Source organism: Labrus bergylta, chromosome 2 (genome assembly GCF_963930695.1).
Source record: "Labrus bergylta chromosome 2, fLabBer1.1, whole genome shotgun sequence".
Classification (NCBI taxonomy): Eukaryota; Metazoa; Chordata; class Actinopteri; order Labriformes; family Labridae; genus Labrus; species Labrus bergylta.
The window spans coordinates 33,332,995-33,352,131 of NC_089196.1; the positions used below are offsets into that span (position 1 = coordinate 33,332,995).

At 42.7% G+C, this 19,137-nt stretch overlaps 1 protein-coding gene and 1 long non-coding RNA gene across 2 annotated transcripts; both read left to right on the forward strand.

Moving 5' to 3' along the window:
• Positions 1-6,032: 6,032 nt before the first annotated feature.
• Positions 6,033-10,276, forward strand: LOC136181240 (uncharacterized). Its single transcript, XR_010667598.1, has 3 exons — positions 6,033-6,360; positions 9,608-9,716; positions 9,879-10,276. It is a non-coding gene; the product is annotated as an uncharacterized lncRNA (long non-coding RNA).
• Positions 10,277-12,483: 2,207 nt separating this feature from the next.
• Positions 12,484-15,167, forward strand: LOC136181136 (NLR family CARD domain-containing protein 3-like). The gene is made up of 3 exons (XM_065961568.1): positions 12,484-12,834; positions 12,993-13,197; positions 13,323-15,167. Exons 1-3 carry the CDS (start codon positions 12,742-12,744, stop codon positions 15,140-15,142), a joined length of 2,118 nt encoding a protein of 705 aa, XP_065817640.1. The 5' UTR covers positions 12,484-12,741; the 3' UTR covers positions 15,143-15,167.
• The last annotated feature ends 3,970 nt before the right edge of the window (positions 15,168-19,137 follow it).

A 19,137-nucleotide genomic window follows, 5' to 3' on the forward strand; every position in this document is an offset into this window, starting at 1 on the left:
TGAGGAGTACACAGGAGAACTACAAGATCACGCGAGACAATGCAAACAACAAATTGATTTGTCTTTTGACGTAATGTTGATAAAGTGATGAAAAATACAATCGTGAGTCCGTCAATTGTGTTTTATTTTGAAATTGATCCTATGCGTTTCCTTGTCCGACTTCCTGTCCGGGTTGTCATATTCTGTCCAGCTTAACGCGGGCCTGCAGCGTACTCCATCAAAAATAGACTCTAGACGCGTATTTGAAGCGGAGCAGAGCACAGTGGCTCTGGTTGCACGCTTTGGAGACGGACCGCGGCGCTCGCAGTGGAAACACAACGATTGACTGGAGTCGCAGCGAACTACGAAGTGCTGGACGCCGACGGAACACGACGCGCACGGCGTAAGTGGAAATTGGGGGTTAGCGTTTTATCAGAAAGTTAAATGTGGGTTCTGGTTAGCACGACTGGTCTTCAACCTTCCTAAAAGAGCACATGTCACTCCGCTGTTCATCTCCTTACACCGGCTCCCAGTTACTGCTCGCATCAAATTTAAAACTCTGCTGCTCGCTTACAAAACAGACACAGAAACGTCTCCTCCTTACTTTAACTCTCTGATCCAGGTCTACACTCCCCCCCCTCTACGCTCTGCCAATGAAAGGCGTCTGATCCAACCTTCACAACAGGGTCTCTCTGACTAGACTCTTCTCCTCTGTCGCCCCCCGGTGGTGGAATGAACTTCCAAACTCCATGTGATCTGCAGAGTCCCTCTGCACCTTTAAGAAAAAGCTAAAGACCCAGCTCTTTCATGAATACCTACTAACTTAATGATGATGGTCTCCATATTATTGATGATGATGATGATGGTAATGACGATGGTTTTTGTTTGATAACAATGACTTATAAGATGGTTTCTATACTGATTAGAGCTCTCAAGAACTGCCCTCAATGTTGTGCTTTGCCTCTGGTCACTTCCTGTCAGCACCTGTGTGTCCAATCAGACTCAAAGCTGATCGTTTGCTCTTCCTGACATTGTTCCCTTTTTTCTAGATCCTTGCTTGTGTTGTTCTTACTCTCTGATGTACGTCGCTTTGGATAAAAGAGTCTGCTAAGTGAATTGTAGAGTCACTTACTTTGCATTTCAGAAACTGATATGGACGCCATTGATGTTTGCCTGGACGGACAGTTTCTGGTGGTCTGAAAAAAATGGAACCCTTCATTTGATCTACTATGTCTCTGTGATGGCAAGAGCCACAAAGGGGTAATATCACTCAGGTTATTAGTTGTTCACCAGCACATGTTTATTTAGCAGTCAACAATACAAACAGCTTACAAACTTAGTTTGATTTATTATGAGCTTATTTCTTCATTTAGTCTTTCATTGTTTAGATCAGGGATGTCAAACATACGGCCCACGTGCCGTATCCGGCTCGACAGCAGGTTTCATACGGCCCGCGAGACGTTTTGGGAAGAAGGGGGAAATGTATAAAAACATATTTTGAGATTTTTTATAAATTAAATATTTGTAATACTTATTTCCCCCGAATTGTATTAAAATATTATGTATAATGAGCAACGTAAAGGTTGATATCATGATACAAAAATTACTTAATTGGGGCACTTTGAACTATCTTCTCAGCAGGGAGAAGGCCTATCATAAAAAAGACGAGTGGCCGAGCGCACGAGCTGCTCCTGCATTACCCTAATCAGAAAACAGGCTGAACACCTGAGAGAGGTGACACAGAATGCAGGTTTTCAAGAGAGATCGAAGGGGAGATACTTATTTAGTTTTATTTGCTCACAAGTTGTCAGAATTGTATCAGAGCGACGGGACTTAACGACAGGCACACCGCTGCACTGCACGTTCATCCTGACGGTCTTCAGCTCTGTTCACACTTCTTACCAGTTTCTCCTGTCTTGACTGATGGAAAACAAAAGTTTTGGCTGATAATCACAAAGCTTCCTATGGAGTGAGCCACAAAGAGCGGCTCGTGCAAATAAAAAACAATCCTCTCTGTCCTGTGTAACGGCCCAGACCGTCTCCTCACATCCAGACTAAGTGTAGGTTGTGGACACCGGCGTTGAGCCTGATGATAGACTTATTTTACCTCTGGTTATTGTAAAAACAGTAAATTAAAATGAATATTAACTGATTTTAATTACAGATGGTTCATTTTTAGGTCACTCAGAGGTGAACGTGTTGTGTTGATCACCTAAAAGTTTCAGTGCGATATCACTTCTAAATGCAGTAGACTGCTGTTGCGCCTTTATCACCAGCTTTCATCAGACTGTAAAAATATAACTATTACTGAACATTTCATTCTTTTTTTGTAATTCAACTTTTTATTTTAATTTAACATTCAACAAACAAAACAGACAGCATTGTTGTTGTACAATAGTATGCCCAAAGTCCCATAACAACTGAGTACATAATTGGAACCAAAATAACAATTCAGTAACCACAGTATACACAGTACCACATCTTTATCATTACAATGCACCAATGGTACTACATGTATAAGCAAAAAAGTGGCCCCATAACCTCTGGAAGTTCTCACCTTCATTATTGATTACTGACATAAGTTCCATCCATTGCTTAAATTTGGTCAATTCAGTTTGATCCCCTAACAGGCAAATCCTTGGTGATTTAGGTATTGTCATACCGAACCCCGAACATTTCATTCTTATCCAAAAACGATATCACGCACAGGCTGTCCGATCATACAGAGGTCCGCTGGTTTAACCGTGGAGCAGCGCTAAAATTCTTCCTTGAATTACGCACGGAGATGAAACAGATTCATGACGCATAAAACGTCAGTGACAGAGTTAGATTACGATAGTGCGGACAAGTAGAAGAACGGACTGCCAGGCTCATATCAGAAGTCGTTTAACTGAGTTTACTTAGTTGAAGAACGAGCACTCCACACGGAGCTGATCAGACTGCAGTGATCAACGCTGAAGGATCAATTCAAGTCTGTTGGTTTGGAAACATGTTATCATTTTATAATGCCTAATACTAAAATACCTGAAGGTGACTTTGGTCTTTGCATTGTAGCGGGTTTGACAAGGTTTTAATTTTGGGGTGCCAGTCAGAGTCAAGTCTGACAAATAAAAATTAAATGCAAACAAAAAAAATAGTCAACCTGCACAAAACAGGAGCCAAGCAAGAGCGAAAAACAATCAAGCAAAACAACAATGGGATTTCAAATATATATATTATCACAGGCATCAACCACACTGCAACAAAATGAATGTGAGCACTGTGTGTGCGTGTTTCACAGTCTGTGTTTGTAACTCAAAGTTCAGTCCGCTCCGGTAACCCACAACCCACAGTTCAGTTCAATGTTCAAACTACAAAACAAAAACTCCGCTCCGGGTTTTACCGCGGGCCTCGAAAACAAATAAGGAAACAAAGTGAAAAGAAAACCAGCGTCTCTCTTCGCGGAGCAACAATCAAAAGACAAAGAAACAAAAGACACAGCAGGTACTCACGGTACCCAAGTTTTTAAGTCAGTCAGTAGTCAAGAGTCAGAGTTGGGCTTTTCTCCTCTGGCATCTCCTGACTCCAGGGAACAGCTGATCCACCAGGAACAGGGAAATAAACAAATCCAACAGGTAGCCGGGCCTGACAGCAACGGACCTCCAGCGACCAAGATTTGAACAAACGGCCATACACGAACTTTCAAACACGCTCTATGCCGAGGTAACCTTCTCCTTCACTGACTTTTTTCCAATGACTGTCCGCCTCGATCACCGGTGACTTGCACCTCTACAAATGCCTTTCCTGGAGGACGGATTCAGTTTGGACGGTTTTTCATTGGAGTGTGAGATGAATGTGGGTGGATGACGGAGGAAGCAATGAATGGAGGTGTGTACAAAGGAGTTCTGACTCTGCAGGCGCTACAGCATCAAAGACACTCTGTTTGTTTGTGACAACTTATTCATGTGAGCAGGTTTTATCTGTGATGAACCTTAACGAGTGACAACTGTGCTCTCTCTCTCTCTCTCTCTCTCTCTCTCTCTCTCTCTCTCTCTCTGTCTCTCTCTCTCTCTCTCTCTCTCTCTGTCTCTCTCTCTCGCTCGCTCGCTCTCTCTCTCTCTCTAATAACCTGTGTCAAAGTTTCTATGACCTTGAACAGCAATATTAAGAAATAATATAATAATCTCAAACAAAACATAAGTATTGATGTTTTCTTCTGTAATGTGGAACATTTAAATAGAGGTGGCTGGGTTACTGTCCGAGGGAAGCATAGTCGAGAATCGAAGCACACGGTTCCCCACCAACCACTTCACGTTTCAAACTAATTTTCCCCACTCAGCGACACACCGGCTGAGAATAAAACTCTGATTATTGGAGACTCCATAGTCCGAAACGTGAAGCTAGTGAAGTCAGCGGGCATAGTTAGGTGTATACCCGGGGCCAGAGCGGGCGACAACCGGAACTTTTCCTGTGTTAAATCAGCAGATTCTTCATCTAATCTTACTTTCAAACTCTTAACCATGAGTTTGTTAAGGTGCTGTCCAACCCGGCTACTACACTGAGCATGCGCCTGTTCCGCGCGGTTCCCTCCGCCCTTCTGCTGTCCTTTCTTCTGTGTTTCTTTGTTTTTGTCCCTCCCCTCGGCCTCTGATTGGACGAGGCGGCTCTGTTCTTGCTCCGCATTGAGCAGACAAACTGTCCATCAAATAAACAAAGCTTCACAGGAGCAGATAATCTGTCATTAGTCTCCCCAAGGCAGAAAGTTAACTCATTCTATAAACATAAAACCAAGAGTATTGATAAAAACACAACAATCAATAAAACCAAATCACAAATATCACATATTTATTTATTTTATTCAAACACAGCATGAATAAAACCCAAAATATAAAAACCTGCGTAAAAGAATGTGCAGTTTATGAATCATAAAAGCAACTTCTGCCTTGTGACACATGCAGTCAGTATTTCAGCAATCCTAGTAACCTCTCTCTGCTGCAGACGGCCTCTTCTCAGTATCCAATCACTTTCTTGTACTTGAGGGCATCTTACTCCAGCATACGTTGAAACTACTTTCTTCTCTGGTGCCGTAGGTGAGGCTATGAACGAAGCTGGGCTCACTGTAGCAGAGGTGTGTGGTGGGCAGCTGGTGACTTATCATCAATGTCGCTCATGAATGATTCTTCTCTTGAATCTTCAATGTGGTAACTAAGTGAGGAGGAATCCTCCTCTACTCTCATCAGTAACAGTGAGCCGTAATAACTGTTGTAGCCACTTTGATGTGTGTTATTGTGTGGCTGGGTGGTAAGTTATGTAAATGTTGTCTGCTGCTACGTCACCTGCGCACCTGGGCACATGTGGTAATTAGTACAGCCACAGGTAGGGAGAAAAGGGAGACACAGGTGAAGGGGGATAGGGAATTAGTGAAAGCCACACTGTTTTTCAACCGTGGTCATGTCAGTCAATATCCTTTCTATACTATTTGTAGTGGCAATTTCTTCAAGATTTTTGTACAACTGTCACTGAAGTAAGAGGAGCCAATTTGTTTGTTTCTGATGGATGTTCATTCAATTAAACGTCATCCTTCATGTTTCTCCTCTCAGCTCACATTAACCTTCATGTGTCACCTGAAACAGGTCAACACATTTCCATCACAGCTTCTCTAATGTGCACAGGCTCTGATAGCAGCTGCTGTGACTGTAATGTTAGTAAACAGCGCCCTCTGCTGGCCACAGACACACAGTGATAAAGTCATTCAATGGTACAGCACACTGGAGCCCTGCTTATTCTGAAATGAGGATTACATCAAGACAAGCAGTTTAAATATTTAACTTTAATTAAACGGTCAAATATTCAAACAGAACAACGATGAAGATTACATCATGTTTGTCTACAGTTTAACTTTTAATACGTTTTTCATTCATTACACTGTGGACGACTTTAGATTAGATAGGCCTAAGTTTTATTGATGTTACAGTTTTAGAGAAGAACAGATCAACAACAAGGAGGAGGAAACGTGGAGTTCAACAGGTGGACATCTTTATTCACCTCGTTGTTGTTGTTGTTGTTGTTGTTGTTGTTGTTGGCTGCTACAATGAAACTCAACCCCACATTGAAGCCGTGTGGAGTGCCAGTATCAGCCAGCAGTGATTCTACAGCTGCAGTGAGACACGTTTGGCTGAAGGTTCAAGATCACTTTCAGTGTTTTATTACATGTTTAATAAAACTTTGATTTCTAAGAAATGTGGGCAGTGTCATTTGAAACCCCGTTGCTATGGTGATAAACATCCTGTGGTGTTTCCTGTTGACGGGACTTTTTACTTTCACTTTCTCCAGTTGTGACGCAGATCTGTTCTCCGTGTTGAAGGCAGAGTCCTGTAAAATATTATAATCCTCTGGTTGAAGGTAAGAGACTCTTTTCACTGTTGTTAAGACTCTCTGTTTAATTTAAGTGTCAAAAGAGCTGTAAGCTAACAGTTAGCCACCAGGTTCACTAGCTGCTCTTATGACAGTAGAAGAACAGGGATAGGCCTAAAGATGACTCTCCGTTAGCACGCAGGCTATGCTAACATGCTAAAACGCTAACAGAACAGAGAGCAGAGTGAGGAAGGGGAGTCTGTCCTCTTCAGACAGGACTGAGGGTCTCTGAGTGAGTTCAGTGTAAATCAAACTGCAGCTCTGACACATGAGAGGAGCTGAAACATGAGTCACACTGAGCCACTGTCAGCTTTTATTCTTCATGTGTCAAACACACCAATCATGAAAGAGTGAGTGTGATGTTCAGGAAGTGTTCACAGTCTGCAGTCAAAGTACCAAAGTACTTAGTTCTACGTCTCAGTTCAGCTTTGAGACATTTCTCAGAGTAAAGTTGGATCACTTTGACTTCTGTTGTTAAGATATTAGAAGTTAAACTACACAGTGTGAGTGTTGGACTGTAATCTGATATATGAGCACATTTTTATTCCAGATGTGTTCATGTGTACGATCAGGGCTGGACTGACTATCTGACAAACCACATATTGTCATGAAGGGCCGACGCACCTTGTGACTGATAACGTTAACTTTTGGCTAACGTTAACCTCTTAGCCATATTTTCAATCTTTCTTTTCGTACAGGTATTTTTCCAGATAGAATGAAAATAGCGAAGGTAATTTCACTTTTTAAAACAGGAGACAAACACAGCTTTACTAATTACAGACCAGTGTCCGTATTATCACAATTTTCAAAGGTACTTGAGAAATTGATTGCAGAAAAATTTGATAATTTTATTGAAAAAAATAATGTGTTAAGTGAGAGTCAGTTTGGATTCTGGAAGAACCGGTCTACAGCTTTAGCATTAATGAAAATAACAGAAGAAATTTCTACAGCAATAGACAGTGAAAAATATACAATTGGTGTATTCATTGATCTGAAAAAAGCGTTTGATACAATAGATCACAAAATATAAATTTCTAAATGATATACGTATGGTGTGAGAGGAGTTGTTCTGAACTGGTTAAGTAGCTATTTAATTAACAGACAGCAATATGTACAATTTTCTGGTAGTACAGCTGAGTATTTGAATATTGAATGTGGAGTCCCACAAAGCTCGGTTTTGGGGCCTAAACTCTTTAATTTGTACATTAATGACATATGTGAAGTTTCTAAGTTACTGCAGTTTGTTTTATTTGCTGACGATACAAATTTTTTTTGCTCAGGACATGACTTAAAAACTCTAACAGGAAGTATTGAAAATGAAATGGTCAAATTAAAAGCATGGTTTGACGAAAATAAGTTATCCTTAAATTTGAATAAAACTAAGTTTATGATTATTGCAAACCAAAAAAAGGATGAAAACGTTTTGTTGTCTATAGATGGAGTTAATATTGAAAGAGTGTCTGAATTTCGTTTTTTGGGTGTGATCATGGATGATTAGTTAACGTGGAAATCACATATAGCTCAGTGTCCAAGAATATCTTTGTTTTAAACAAAACAAAGTTTCTCTTGGATTGTAAGGTACTGTTCACTTATTTTGCCTTATTTTAGTTCTGTTGAAGTGTGGGGTAACACTTACATCACAAACATTAATCCGTTATTTATTTTACAGAAAAGAGCGGTAAGAATCATTCATAAAGTCCACTATAGAGAGCACACCAATGGGCTGTTTTTAAGATCAGGTTTATTGAAACTGAAAGATTTTGTTGAGTTACAGACACTTGTAGTTATGTTCAGAGCAAAGAGTAAAGTATTACCAGAAAGTTTACAAAAGATGTTTGTTTTTAGCTCAGAAGATGAAGAGCATAGAAGAAAATTTCATTTTAAGCATCAGTTTGCGAGGACAGCTTTAAAACAGAAGTGTATATCTGTCATTGGAATTAAATTGTGGAATTCTTTAAATAATGACTTGAAGGGCTGTGTTCAGATATTTGAGTTTAAGAAAATGTATAAGAACAAAGTTATCAGACGGTATGACAGTGGCAGTTAGTGTATTCTGTGTGTGTTTTCCTTCTACTTTCTGAGGAAGTAAAGACTGAATTGTCAGATTTGTTTTATGTTGGCATGATATTCTTTCATTGATTGTAATTGGACAGACCATCCAGACATTTATTGTTGCTTTTTGAGTAAGGGGGCAGGCAAAACAAGAATTGTTCTTCTCCCTGCTTCTTTCCGTACATGAGATAAAGTGTGAATTGTTTTTTTTTTCTTTGTCCTTTTCTGTTGTGTGTTTTGACATGTACGGAACAAATAAAAAAATAAAAAAAACTTTTAACACCCGGCCCCTAAAGCAGGCACAGCTGTTCATTGGTTGGTGGAGCTAGGTAGACATAAAGCTGCCCCCCCTCCCCCTTCCTCTCTGAGTTAAAGTAAGTGAGTCAACATCAGGAAACCACTTCTACACTGAAAGAGGAAGGGGAGGAGGGAGGGGGTCCACTCTCTCAGGCTCACACTCACTGTGCACGCCATGTAAGTGGGAGGAGAGGAGAAATGACAGAGCATTCAGATCCTTATAGATAAGAAAACAGTAGTGAGGGTGAGAAGTTAAACCCTGAAGAACCATGAGAATGTTTATTAATGACATCATACATTTCTTCATACAGACGGACAGACGGATGAAATTTCGACTCAAAGATTAACGCTCACTCTGTGTTACCTCATAGCATGGCATAGTGGTCAAAACAGTGTATGTGCTCTCCGTCCAGCAACACCTGAAAACCAAGTGAAAGTTCCTACCTATAAAGAGTATCACCTTAACCCAAAGTGACACCTGCTGGAACAATTTGTGTCTTACTCTTCATTCTCCTAAACATGGCTCCTACACAGACTATAATCTGGAAGTCATATCCATAATCGATGCATCCCTAGTTTTAACATATTCTTCTGCAGCAGTAGTATTAACATGCAGCCACAGGTGGAGGGGAGAGAAGTGTGTGATCACCAGGAAGTCAGTCAAAAGCTTCATGGTGGTTTTGGGGGATACTGCAGTGTTTGCATATCAAGGGGCTGAAAGGATGGTGTGTTCATGGATCACAGGACAGATTGGAGGGTCCAGTCCAAATACAGGACTGCTTATTTTTGTCCCAGTCAAGCTCCATGGAGGACAAGTTTAACTGTGAAGATTCTGATGAAGTTTTATATGAAGATGTAATAACTCTTTATTGATCATTCTTCTCAGAGTGCAGCTCTCCCAGCAGGGGGCGCTCTGCTATGGATCAGTGTGAGGACACAGAGGAGGGAGTCCCTCCCTCTAAAACCTCTCTGTGTGAGGAACATGAAGCTCTGAGGTGAGGATCTCTAACTGTCCATGACTCTTCTCCATGTCACAGCTCAGCACTCACATCTCTCCACCTTCATCATCATCATCATCATCATCATCATCATCATCATCATCATCACTGTCTCATCTGCTGCTCACAGTAACTAATAATGTTGTTTTTTTGTATCAGGATGCAGGAACAGAGACCAGACTCTCCTGGACCCAGCTGTGTGTCCATGAAGAGTGATCGGTCTATGGGTCGCGTTATTAACTTTAAAGATGGACGTCCTGCTGATGGAAGGTGAGATCTGAAATTGACAAAGAGCTCTGTTCTGCTTTTCTGTAGGCTCACTCTTTCATCCTCAGCCATTTACATCACTCTCAGTCTTCAGTCCATGTTCACCTCTCCCAGGACTCGTACTTTTCTCCTGTTTCTCCTACTTCTCCACCAGAGGTCCTCAGAATTCACCTCCTTCTCTTCTAGGTTTCAATAGCCCAGACCTTCCCTTCTACTCTACTCACCTGTCTTCATTTTCCTCATCACCTTCATTTAGTTTTCTCACCACTTCATGATCATTGTGTGCTTTGGTTCTATCTTGTGTTTTTTCTTCTGAAGTGTTTGTATTTGAACCCTGACCTGCCTGAAGGCTGTAAAATGTGGAAAAGAATCATTTTATTGCAGCTGTGAGTCCATTTTTTTCTGCTTTTGGGTCCTTCCCTGCACCCTATTTCCCCGACCCTGTCAGAACTTAACCTGCCTGACACAGAACCAGCCGACAGTGTGATGGACTTTATAACTTTAAAGCAAAAACAGCCCTACTAGAAAGAAGCTAAATATTCTTAGACAAAGTCAAAATAATAGGCCAAACCTTAAAAAGAGACAAATCTGAGGCTTTTTGTTTCGTTATTTAGAGACGGGACAGTAGATAGAGTCAGGAATCAAGGAGAGAGAGAATGGGGAATGACATGCAGGAAAGGAGCCACAGGTCGGAATTAAACCTGAGCCACCCACTTTGAGGGCTACAGTCTCCCTACATGGGATACGCACACTAACCACTAGTCCACCAACACCCCAATTAAAGCATTTTTATTGAATGAACATTTTTGTTTTTCCCTCAGGTAGAATGAAAGTCCTCTCCTTCCTCACTCCCAATGATGACCAAAACAAACAGACATACTGTCCACAATATCAGATTTCATTCACTGAGAGTCTGCTTCTGCACGTCCATTTTAAAGCATGCACCATCAAGGATGGGAGCCACGGTTTAAAAACTGTGATTAGAGGATTATGGTCCACGAGGTGGATGTTGGATGTCCTGACTTTGTCCACAGCCCAGATCCTGAACCTGATGAGGTTCTGCTGGTGAGATGTTGGGCATTGAAAGCTGCAGGTCAAGTTCACTAACCTACCTGGTCCATACATCCTGCTGATCCAGCTGACCATTGTACTGATATCTGACTACACTTTCTCCTGGACTACATAGTTTAATACTTGATCCTTTTTTTAGTGAATGGTATCTGAGTCCAGCTGAGGCACGTTTAGTCCTTGATCTGGATCTGTTCCGTATCCTAATAGTAGTTGCTGCTCGTGGTACCTACAGGCAAGAGTCTGAGAGAACATCATAATACAGTCATCAAGTATGACAATATCTTTGCATATCTTCTATCATAAAATATGTAACATTATCAATATATGAACCTGATGTTTTGCTCCTGCTGGTTTTCATTAAGTTTATATTCCCTCTCTTATTACATGTGTTGACCAGCTGTCACTTTGATGTTGTCTGAGATATTAATGAACCAGAAAGCTGTATGAAGTTACCTTCAAGCTAGCACACATTTCTCTCTACATCTTTACCTCTGTCTACCAAACAGTGAATATGATCAGACAGCATGTTTAACAGAAAAGCTGGCTTGCTCGCCAGACTTCGAATCTTTCCACAGTCAGGGGAAAATAACGTTATGTAAATTAGCCATGTGCTGCACATTGCGACTCATTGAATCAGGTTTCATGCTTCTTGCGGTCGGCGCGGCGATATTGCGCAATCGCGGTCGGCGCGAGAATGGTCCACAGAGGGTCTGAGCGCCCAGCCGCGCACCTCTAAGATTTTTGTAACAACGCGGACGGGTTCGTTTGCAATGATTGGCTGCAGGGCCCGGAAGTACTTTCTTCAGGCCATGTTGAGCAATCAGACCGCTCTGACCGCAATCAGTATGAAACCACTCGACGTTCGCGGGACCGTGCTCGCCCTCCTTGCGGGACCCCTCCCTCCCTCCAAATATTTTTATTGCAGATCTAAATGAATCACACAAATGACCTATTTGGGATCCAAAACGACAAATTTTGCCGAAAGGTGACAAGTTTGCACCCCTGATGGGAGGTAAAGCCTTCAGTTATCAGGCCTGCCTGTGGTACCTACAGTCTCTAAATGTACTATGGGAGGTAGAGCCTTCAGTTATCAGGCCTGCCTGTGGTACCTACGGTCTCTAAATGTACTATGGGAGGTAAAGCCTTCAGTTATCAGGCTCCTCTCCTCTGGAATCATCTTCCAGCCGGGGTCCGGGGGGCAGACACAGTCTGTATTTTTAGGAATAGACTTATAACTTCCATTTTTGATCAATCTTAAAGTTAGGGCTGGCACAGGTGTAGACCAGCTCCTAGTTATGCTGCTATAGGTTTAGATTACTGGGGGAACTGGCACCTTGAGCTCCTATCTCTCTCTCTCTCTCTCTCTCTCTCTCTCTCTCTCCCTCTCTCTCTCTCTCTGTGAGATCATATTACTGCATGTTGCTATCTGTAAATCTCAGTTATTAACCATAGCATCTTTCTTAAGATTTACTTTATTGATCCCCGCAAGGGATTTTTACTCTCTGTTTATCACGCAACACACACATAGGCTGAAATATACACACATGCACAAACAGGATCCTATGGACATGCACTAATGGAGGTAAGAATTAAAAATGAAGTAAATGTTCTGACTATGTTGTTCAAAGAATCATAACTTGGCTCAGAGTTTCATTATATATATCCCGTTGTTTTCTTGTGTAATATGTTCTGTCACAGAGTTCAACAGGAGAGCTCCAACGTTCACAGAGATCAATCAGACCAGCAGAATCCAACAGACCTGGACTCCATCTTTATGGTGTGTTCAACACACTGTTAATTATTTTACTACCATTGCAATAATTTAATTCTAAGTTATTGTTCTGTTTAGACCAGCTGACCTTCAGACTGACAGATGAACCACATGTTGAGTTCTACCAGTTTATATTAAATATCCAGTGTCTCCTTCTGTTCCAGCTGCTGGAGGAGAACATCATCACCTTTGTGAAGAACGAGCTGAAGAGAGTCCACAGGGTTCTGAGTCCAGATTACCCAGAATGCTTAGAGACTCTGAGTGAGGATGAAGAGCAGGGGAGAAGCTGTAAAGAGGCATTTTTGAAGATCACTCTCCACTTCCTGAGGAGAATGAAGCAGGAGGAGCTGGCTGACTGTCTGCAGAGCAGTAAGAACATTTTAACAGATTTAGTATTTTAGAAAAAGGACAAAGAGGTTTAAAGTTCCAAACTCAGATAGTCATGTCATCTATATCAGGATCTGTTCATTGATTTCAGTTCTTTCTTTTTTCAGGAACGTTTGGTGCAGTGTGCCAAAAAAAACTCAAATCTAACCTGAAGAAGAAGTTCCAGTGTGTGTTTGAGGGGATTGCTAAAGCAGGAAACCCAACCCTTCTGAACCAGATCTACACAGAGCTCTACATCACAGAGGGAGGCACTGGAGAGGTCAATGATGAACACGAGGTCAGACAGATTGAAACAGCATCCAGGAAACCACACAGACCAGAAGCAACCATCAGACAAGAAGACATCTTTAAAGCCTCACCTGGAAGAGATGAACCAATCAGAACAGTGATGACAAAGGGAGTGGCTGGCATCGGGAAAACAGTCTTAACACAGAAGTTCACTCTGGACTGGGCTGAAGACAAAGACAACCAGGACATACAGTTCACATTTCCATTCACTTTCAGAGAGCTGAATGTGCTGAAAGAGAAAAAGTTCAGCCTGGTGGAACTTGTTCATCACTTCTTTACTGAAACCAAAGAAGCAGGAATCTGCAGGTTTGAAGAGTTCCAGGTTGTGTTCATCTTTGACGGTCTGGATGAGTGTCGACTTCCTCTGGACTTTCAAAACAACGAGACCCTGACTGATGCCACAGAGTCCACCTCAGTGGATGTGCTGCTGACAAACCTCATCAGGGGGAAACTGCTTCCCTCTGCTCACCTCTGGATAACCACACGACCTGCAGCAGCCAATCAGATCCCTCCTGAGTGTGTTGACATGGTGACAGAGGTCAGAGGGTTCAGTGACCCACAGAAGGAGGAGTACTTCAGGAAGAGGTTCAGAAATGAGGATCAGGCCAGCAGTATCATCTCCCACATCAAGACATCCCGAAGCCTCCACATCATGTGTCACATCCCAGTCTTCTGCTGGATCACTGCTACAGTTCTGGAGGATGTGCTGAAGACCAGAGAGGGAGGAGAGCTGCCCAAGACCCTGACTGAGATGTACATCCACTTCCTGGTGGTTCAGTCCAAACTGAAGAACATCAAGTATGATGGAGGAGCTGAGACAGATCCACACTGGAATAAAAAGAGCAGGAAGATGATTAAGTCGCTGGGAAAACTGGCTTTTGAGCAGCTGCAGAAAGGAAACCTGATCTTCTATGACTCAGACCTGACAGAGTGTGGCATCGATATCAGAGCAGCCTCAGTGTACTCAGGAGTGTTCACACAGATCTTTAAAGAGGAGAGAGGACTGTACCAGGACAAGGTGTTTTGCTTCATCCATCTGAGTGTTCAGGAGTTTCTGGCTGCTCTTCATGTCCATCTGACCTTCATCAACTCTGGAGTCAATCTGATGTCAGAGGAACAAACAACATCCTGGAGGTCTAAAGTATTTAGAGAAAAACCTGACCCAACACTTTTATATCAGAGTGCTGTGGACCAGGCCTTACAGAGTCTTAATGGACACCTGGACTTGTTCCTCCGCTTCCTCCTCGGTCTTTCTTTAGAGACCAATCAGAATCTCACACGAGGTCTGCTGACACACACAGGAAGTGGCTCAAAGACCAATCAGAAAACAGTCAAGTACATCAAGGAGAAGATCAGTGAGGATCTGTCTGCAGAGAAAAGCATCAATCTGTTCCACTGTCTGAATGAACTGAATGATCGTTCTCTAGTGGAGGAGATCCAACAGTCCCTGAGATCAGGACGTCTCTCTACAGATAAACTGTCTCCTGCTCAGTGGTCAGCTCTGGTCTTCATCTTACTGTCATCAGAAAAAGATCTGGACGTGTTTGACCTGAAGAAATACTCTGCTTCAGAGGAGGCTCTTCTGAGGCTGCTGCCTGTGATCAAAGCTTCAAACAAAGCTCTGTACGTGCTCACATAACTATCCAGTTCAAATGTAGTTCTCTTCATTCTGAAATAACAACTATAGTTTGTAATTGCTTTCATTTGTGTTCTTCTGAATCCTCTTCAGGCTGAGTGTCTGTAACCTCTCAAAGAGAAGCTGTGAAGCTCTGTCCTCAGTCCTCAGCTCCCAGTCCTCTAGTCTGAGAGAGCTGGACCTGAGCAACAACAACCTGCAGGATTCAGGAGTGAAGCTGCTGTCTACTGGATTAAAGAGTCCACTCTGTAGACTGGACACTCTCAGGTTAGTGTGCTGCTGATCCACATGATTCATCTAAGATCACGTTTTCTTGATGAATCATTTATTAAATGGGCCTTGGTGGTGGTTTAAAGTTTTCCTGTATGTTTCCACATTAAAGCTGTAAAGCTCTGAGCTCGTTCTATAGCTCTCAGTCTTTTAGTCTGAGGAAGCTGGACTGGAATAAAGAAAGTTAAATATGAAGTTCTTTCCCCACCAACAAACAAACCATGGATAATGTTTGGAACATAAAGAACTAAAGAATCTTTATTTCAGATGAAACAGAACTGTTTCTACATCACTGCTGATGTCAAAGCAGTCTGTGTGTTTATCTCACGCTCTGTCTTACCTTCACTATTTGTCACCAGAGTAAATATTGATTAGTATCAGATTATGAAGTCTATTCTGTTCAGCTGCATGGTTATGACGGGATGTTACTGGTAAAACAGAGAAGAATGGACCAATGGATGTTAAGCATGTTGTGTGTGTGTGTGTGTGTGTGTGTGTGTGTGTGTGTGTGTGTGTGTGTGTGTGTGTGTATGTGTGTGTGTGTGTCTGTGTGTGTGTGTGTGTGTGTAGTCTGTCAGGTTGTCTGATCACAGAAGAAGGTTGTGCGTCTCTGGCCTCAGCTCTAAGCTCCTCCCCCCTGAGACATCTGGACCTGAGCTACAATCATCCAGGAGAACGAGGAGAGAAGCTGCTGTCTGCTGGACTGGAGGATCCACACTGCAGACTGGAGACACTGAGGTACAGACAGACACACAGAAGCTGTCTCACTGTTTCTGAATGATGAACTCTGCTTCTTGTCTGATGCTGGATTTAAATGAAGATGTATGAAATAGAGTCTGATCTGGTTTCTTCCTCCAGTTTGGACCATAGTGGACTGTACAGACTGAAGCCTGGTCTGAGGAAGTGTGAGTGTGTTTTCATTTCTCTTCATCAGAACACAGCAGCACATGTTGGAGTGTAGAAGAGTAAATGCTCTTGAACAATCAGACAGAGACTATGGCTTGTGAATAGAGGATTTGTTTATTTCTCTCTGAGAAGTTAAAAACAATAACTTAGATTTATATAGCGCCTTTCATGAAACCCAAGGATGCTTTACAAAGTGTGTGTGTGTGTGTGTGTGTGTGTGTGTGTGTGGGGGGGGGGGGGGGGGCGTAATGGGAGACAACAAGAGAGGAATAGAAAAACACAAACAGAGAAGAGAAAGGATAGAAACACTAAACAAACAAATGAAGGAGAAAGGGAGTGGGTGATCAGCTGAGGGGAGTGTTAGATGAGGCTGAATGCTTTGGTGAACAGATGGTGTTTGAGGAGGTTTTTAAAAATGACCAGGGGTCTCATTTATAAAAGAGTGCGTAAAATTCATACTAAAAATGTACGTGTGCCAAAAACCCAGAAATGGCGTGCGCACAAAATGATTCAGAGTTATAAAACCGTTCGTACGCACACCTGCACGCAATGTTCCCTTTATAAATCACCATCCACCTGGAAATGTGCGCACGTAGATTAGTCCCGTGTTCCGCCCTCTACACGCCCACATTCAACCATAAACGGTCAATGCAAAGCAGCTCGTGAATGAAAATACATCCAAACGTGGGGGCAGATCAAAGGTTTCCAGCGTTGGATCACGAAAACTGAAGTTTAGACGAAGAAACGAAACTTTCTGACCCAGAAACAAAGGAACTTGTGAATGAAGTGAAGGATAAAATGGACATATCGGTAGTTTGCTGCAGCAGGAGGATCACGAACTGAAGAAAATTCAGAGAATGACACCACGTCGCTGCTGCATTCACGCTGTCCTATGTGCCAAAACATCCACCGTTCATCATTACGCACGAGTATATCTGCAATGTTTACATGTTTACAGGACCCACACTGATTTCTTCATATAGTGGCAGAGAGGACACGTCAGTCAGCATTCTCCCTCACTCTATCATATTATTAATCAAAGGTTTGATCAACCAACAAAAACTTTGAATTGTTGGCCACATATTTTCGTGGGCATCTCCGTCTGCACTGTGACTAATTATGATCAAATATATGGCTTAATGATCGTGTCAGAGATGCCCCGACTTAATGTCCACACTTGAATTATTTACAGAATAAATACATGCAGCTGATGAAGATGTGCTGAGTATGGAGGAGGTGAAATGTGTGAAGCCATCGCCATGTCTCTGTGCACTCTTTATTAAAACTAAAAATCACAATTGATGATAAATGCAAGATATTGAAATATATTAATGAAAACTGGAGGCTCTATGGTCTTTGTGTTAGTCTAATGTTTAACTCTACATCAGTGATTACAATAGTGTATAAGTCCGGTCCTCTGAGGTCCGTCCGGGATAATGAGACGGCGCTGATTCAATATGTATGTGGCAGACTTTTATTTTTATTTTTATCTTATGTTTATATATTGTCATAATGAAAGTTTCTTATTGGAAACGGCTCACTACATGCGCGATTATAGCCTAAATAAAACCATCGGTTTGAATGATTCTGATGACGTGGATCTGTCAGTAAAGTTTGATATTTAGTGAAATAGGTTTGCTTTGTTGTTAAGGGAGCGAGCATTCTGCAGCATAAATGAGGCGGTGGTGTATTCTGAAGCAGAGGGGGAGAGAGGAGTGGTTCTGTCAACACACACAACAACGGGTATCAGGTTTCTGCTGTGCACGTGTGATTTGTTGTGATGATGGCGCCGGTCAGACACTACAGTGGGGATAGCATGGTCAGTGTAAACAAACTTGCATCGGGCAGCCCTATGCACGTAGTGAGGACGGCGCAGGAGTCCAAAAGATTTAATGGAAGCAAGGTTGTCCGGAGAGAAGTGGCAGGCGAGATTCTGGAGTTGCAGAGCGGAGTATGTTAGTAGTACCATGTCCGCAGCAGGGAGAGCAGCTGCTAGCCGCAGGCTGAAAACCGCAAGCTACCGGGCGCCAGCCGGGGTCAGGAAAACCGCAGGAATGAGAGCCAAACCAGGATAAGGAAAGGACCAATTTTGTGGCAGACGGGGGACCCGTCTGGACACAATCTGAGCAGGAGAGCAGCAGCCGGCAGTCTGGTTGTCAGGCAGGCCTCTTCACCGCCAGCAGCCGAGCCAGAGTAGGGGGGAAGCGGCAGCCAGCGGTAGCCAACAGGTGGCGCAGGGCGACGGGTCCAGGCCAGGTAGGGAGCCGACGTGGCCGACGAAGAAGGACGGTCCACCAATAAGGCAGGCGAGGGTCCAGTGATCACAGACTGGTGAGGATATCCTGATAGCTGTGCGAGAAGCTAACAGCTGATCGGCGGCTAGCGCTAACAGCTGATCGTCATAGATGGTGAGTAGCTGTCAGTTTACACAAACTGAAAGCAGCAGCAAAGTCGATCTGTTTGCAGACTGTTAGTAGAGGATAAGTAGGAGGGAGAAGCATAGATAGCACAAAAGAAACACCATTTTTGTCACGGATCGTGAAGCGGCGACATACACGCCAGCGTCCTCGCTCAACCGGAACTTTTATAACATCCCAATCATCCTTTTATGGACAATCAACACACTGAGCAATTACAACATGTGTGCTATATGAAGACCATTTCCTAGAAGTTTCCTGGACAGACAACTGGTCTCTTAACAGGAAAGAGTGTGTGTGTGTGTGTGTGTGTGTGTGTGTGTCTTGTGTATCAGAACATGATCTTATGACTTGGCTAAATTCAGAGGTTAGATAACTATTGGTTTGTGCCTGCTGCTGTCCAGA

What these genes read in the sequence shown, in the direction of transcription:
- LOC136181136 (XM_065961568.1), top strand. Translation starts at nt 12,742, where the DNA reads ATGTTCTGTCACAGAGTTCAACAGGAGAGCTCCAACGTTCACAGAGAT. An exon ending in ACCTGGACTCCATCTTTATG is followed by an intron (nt 12,835 to 12,992) that starts GTGTGTTCAACA and finishes CTTCTGTTCCAG; the next exon opens with CTGCTGGAGGAGAACATCAT. An exon ending in GGCTGACTGTCTGCAGAGCA is followed by an intron (nt 13,198 to 13,322) that starts GTAAGAACATTT and finishes TTCTTTTTTCAG; the next exon opens with GAACGTTTGGTGCAGTGTGC.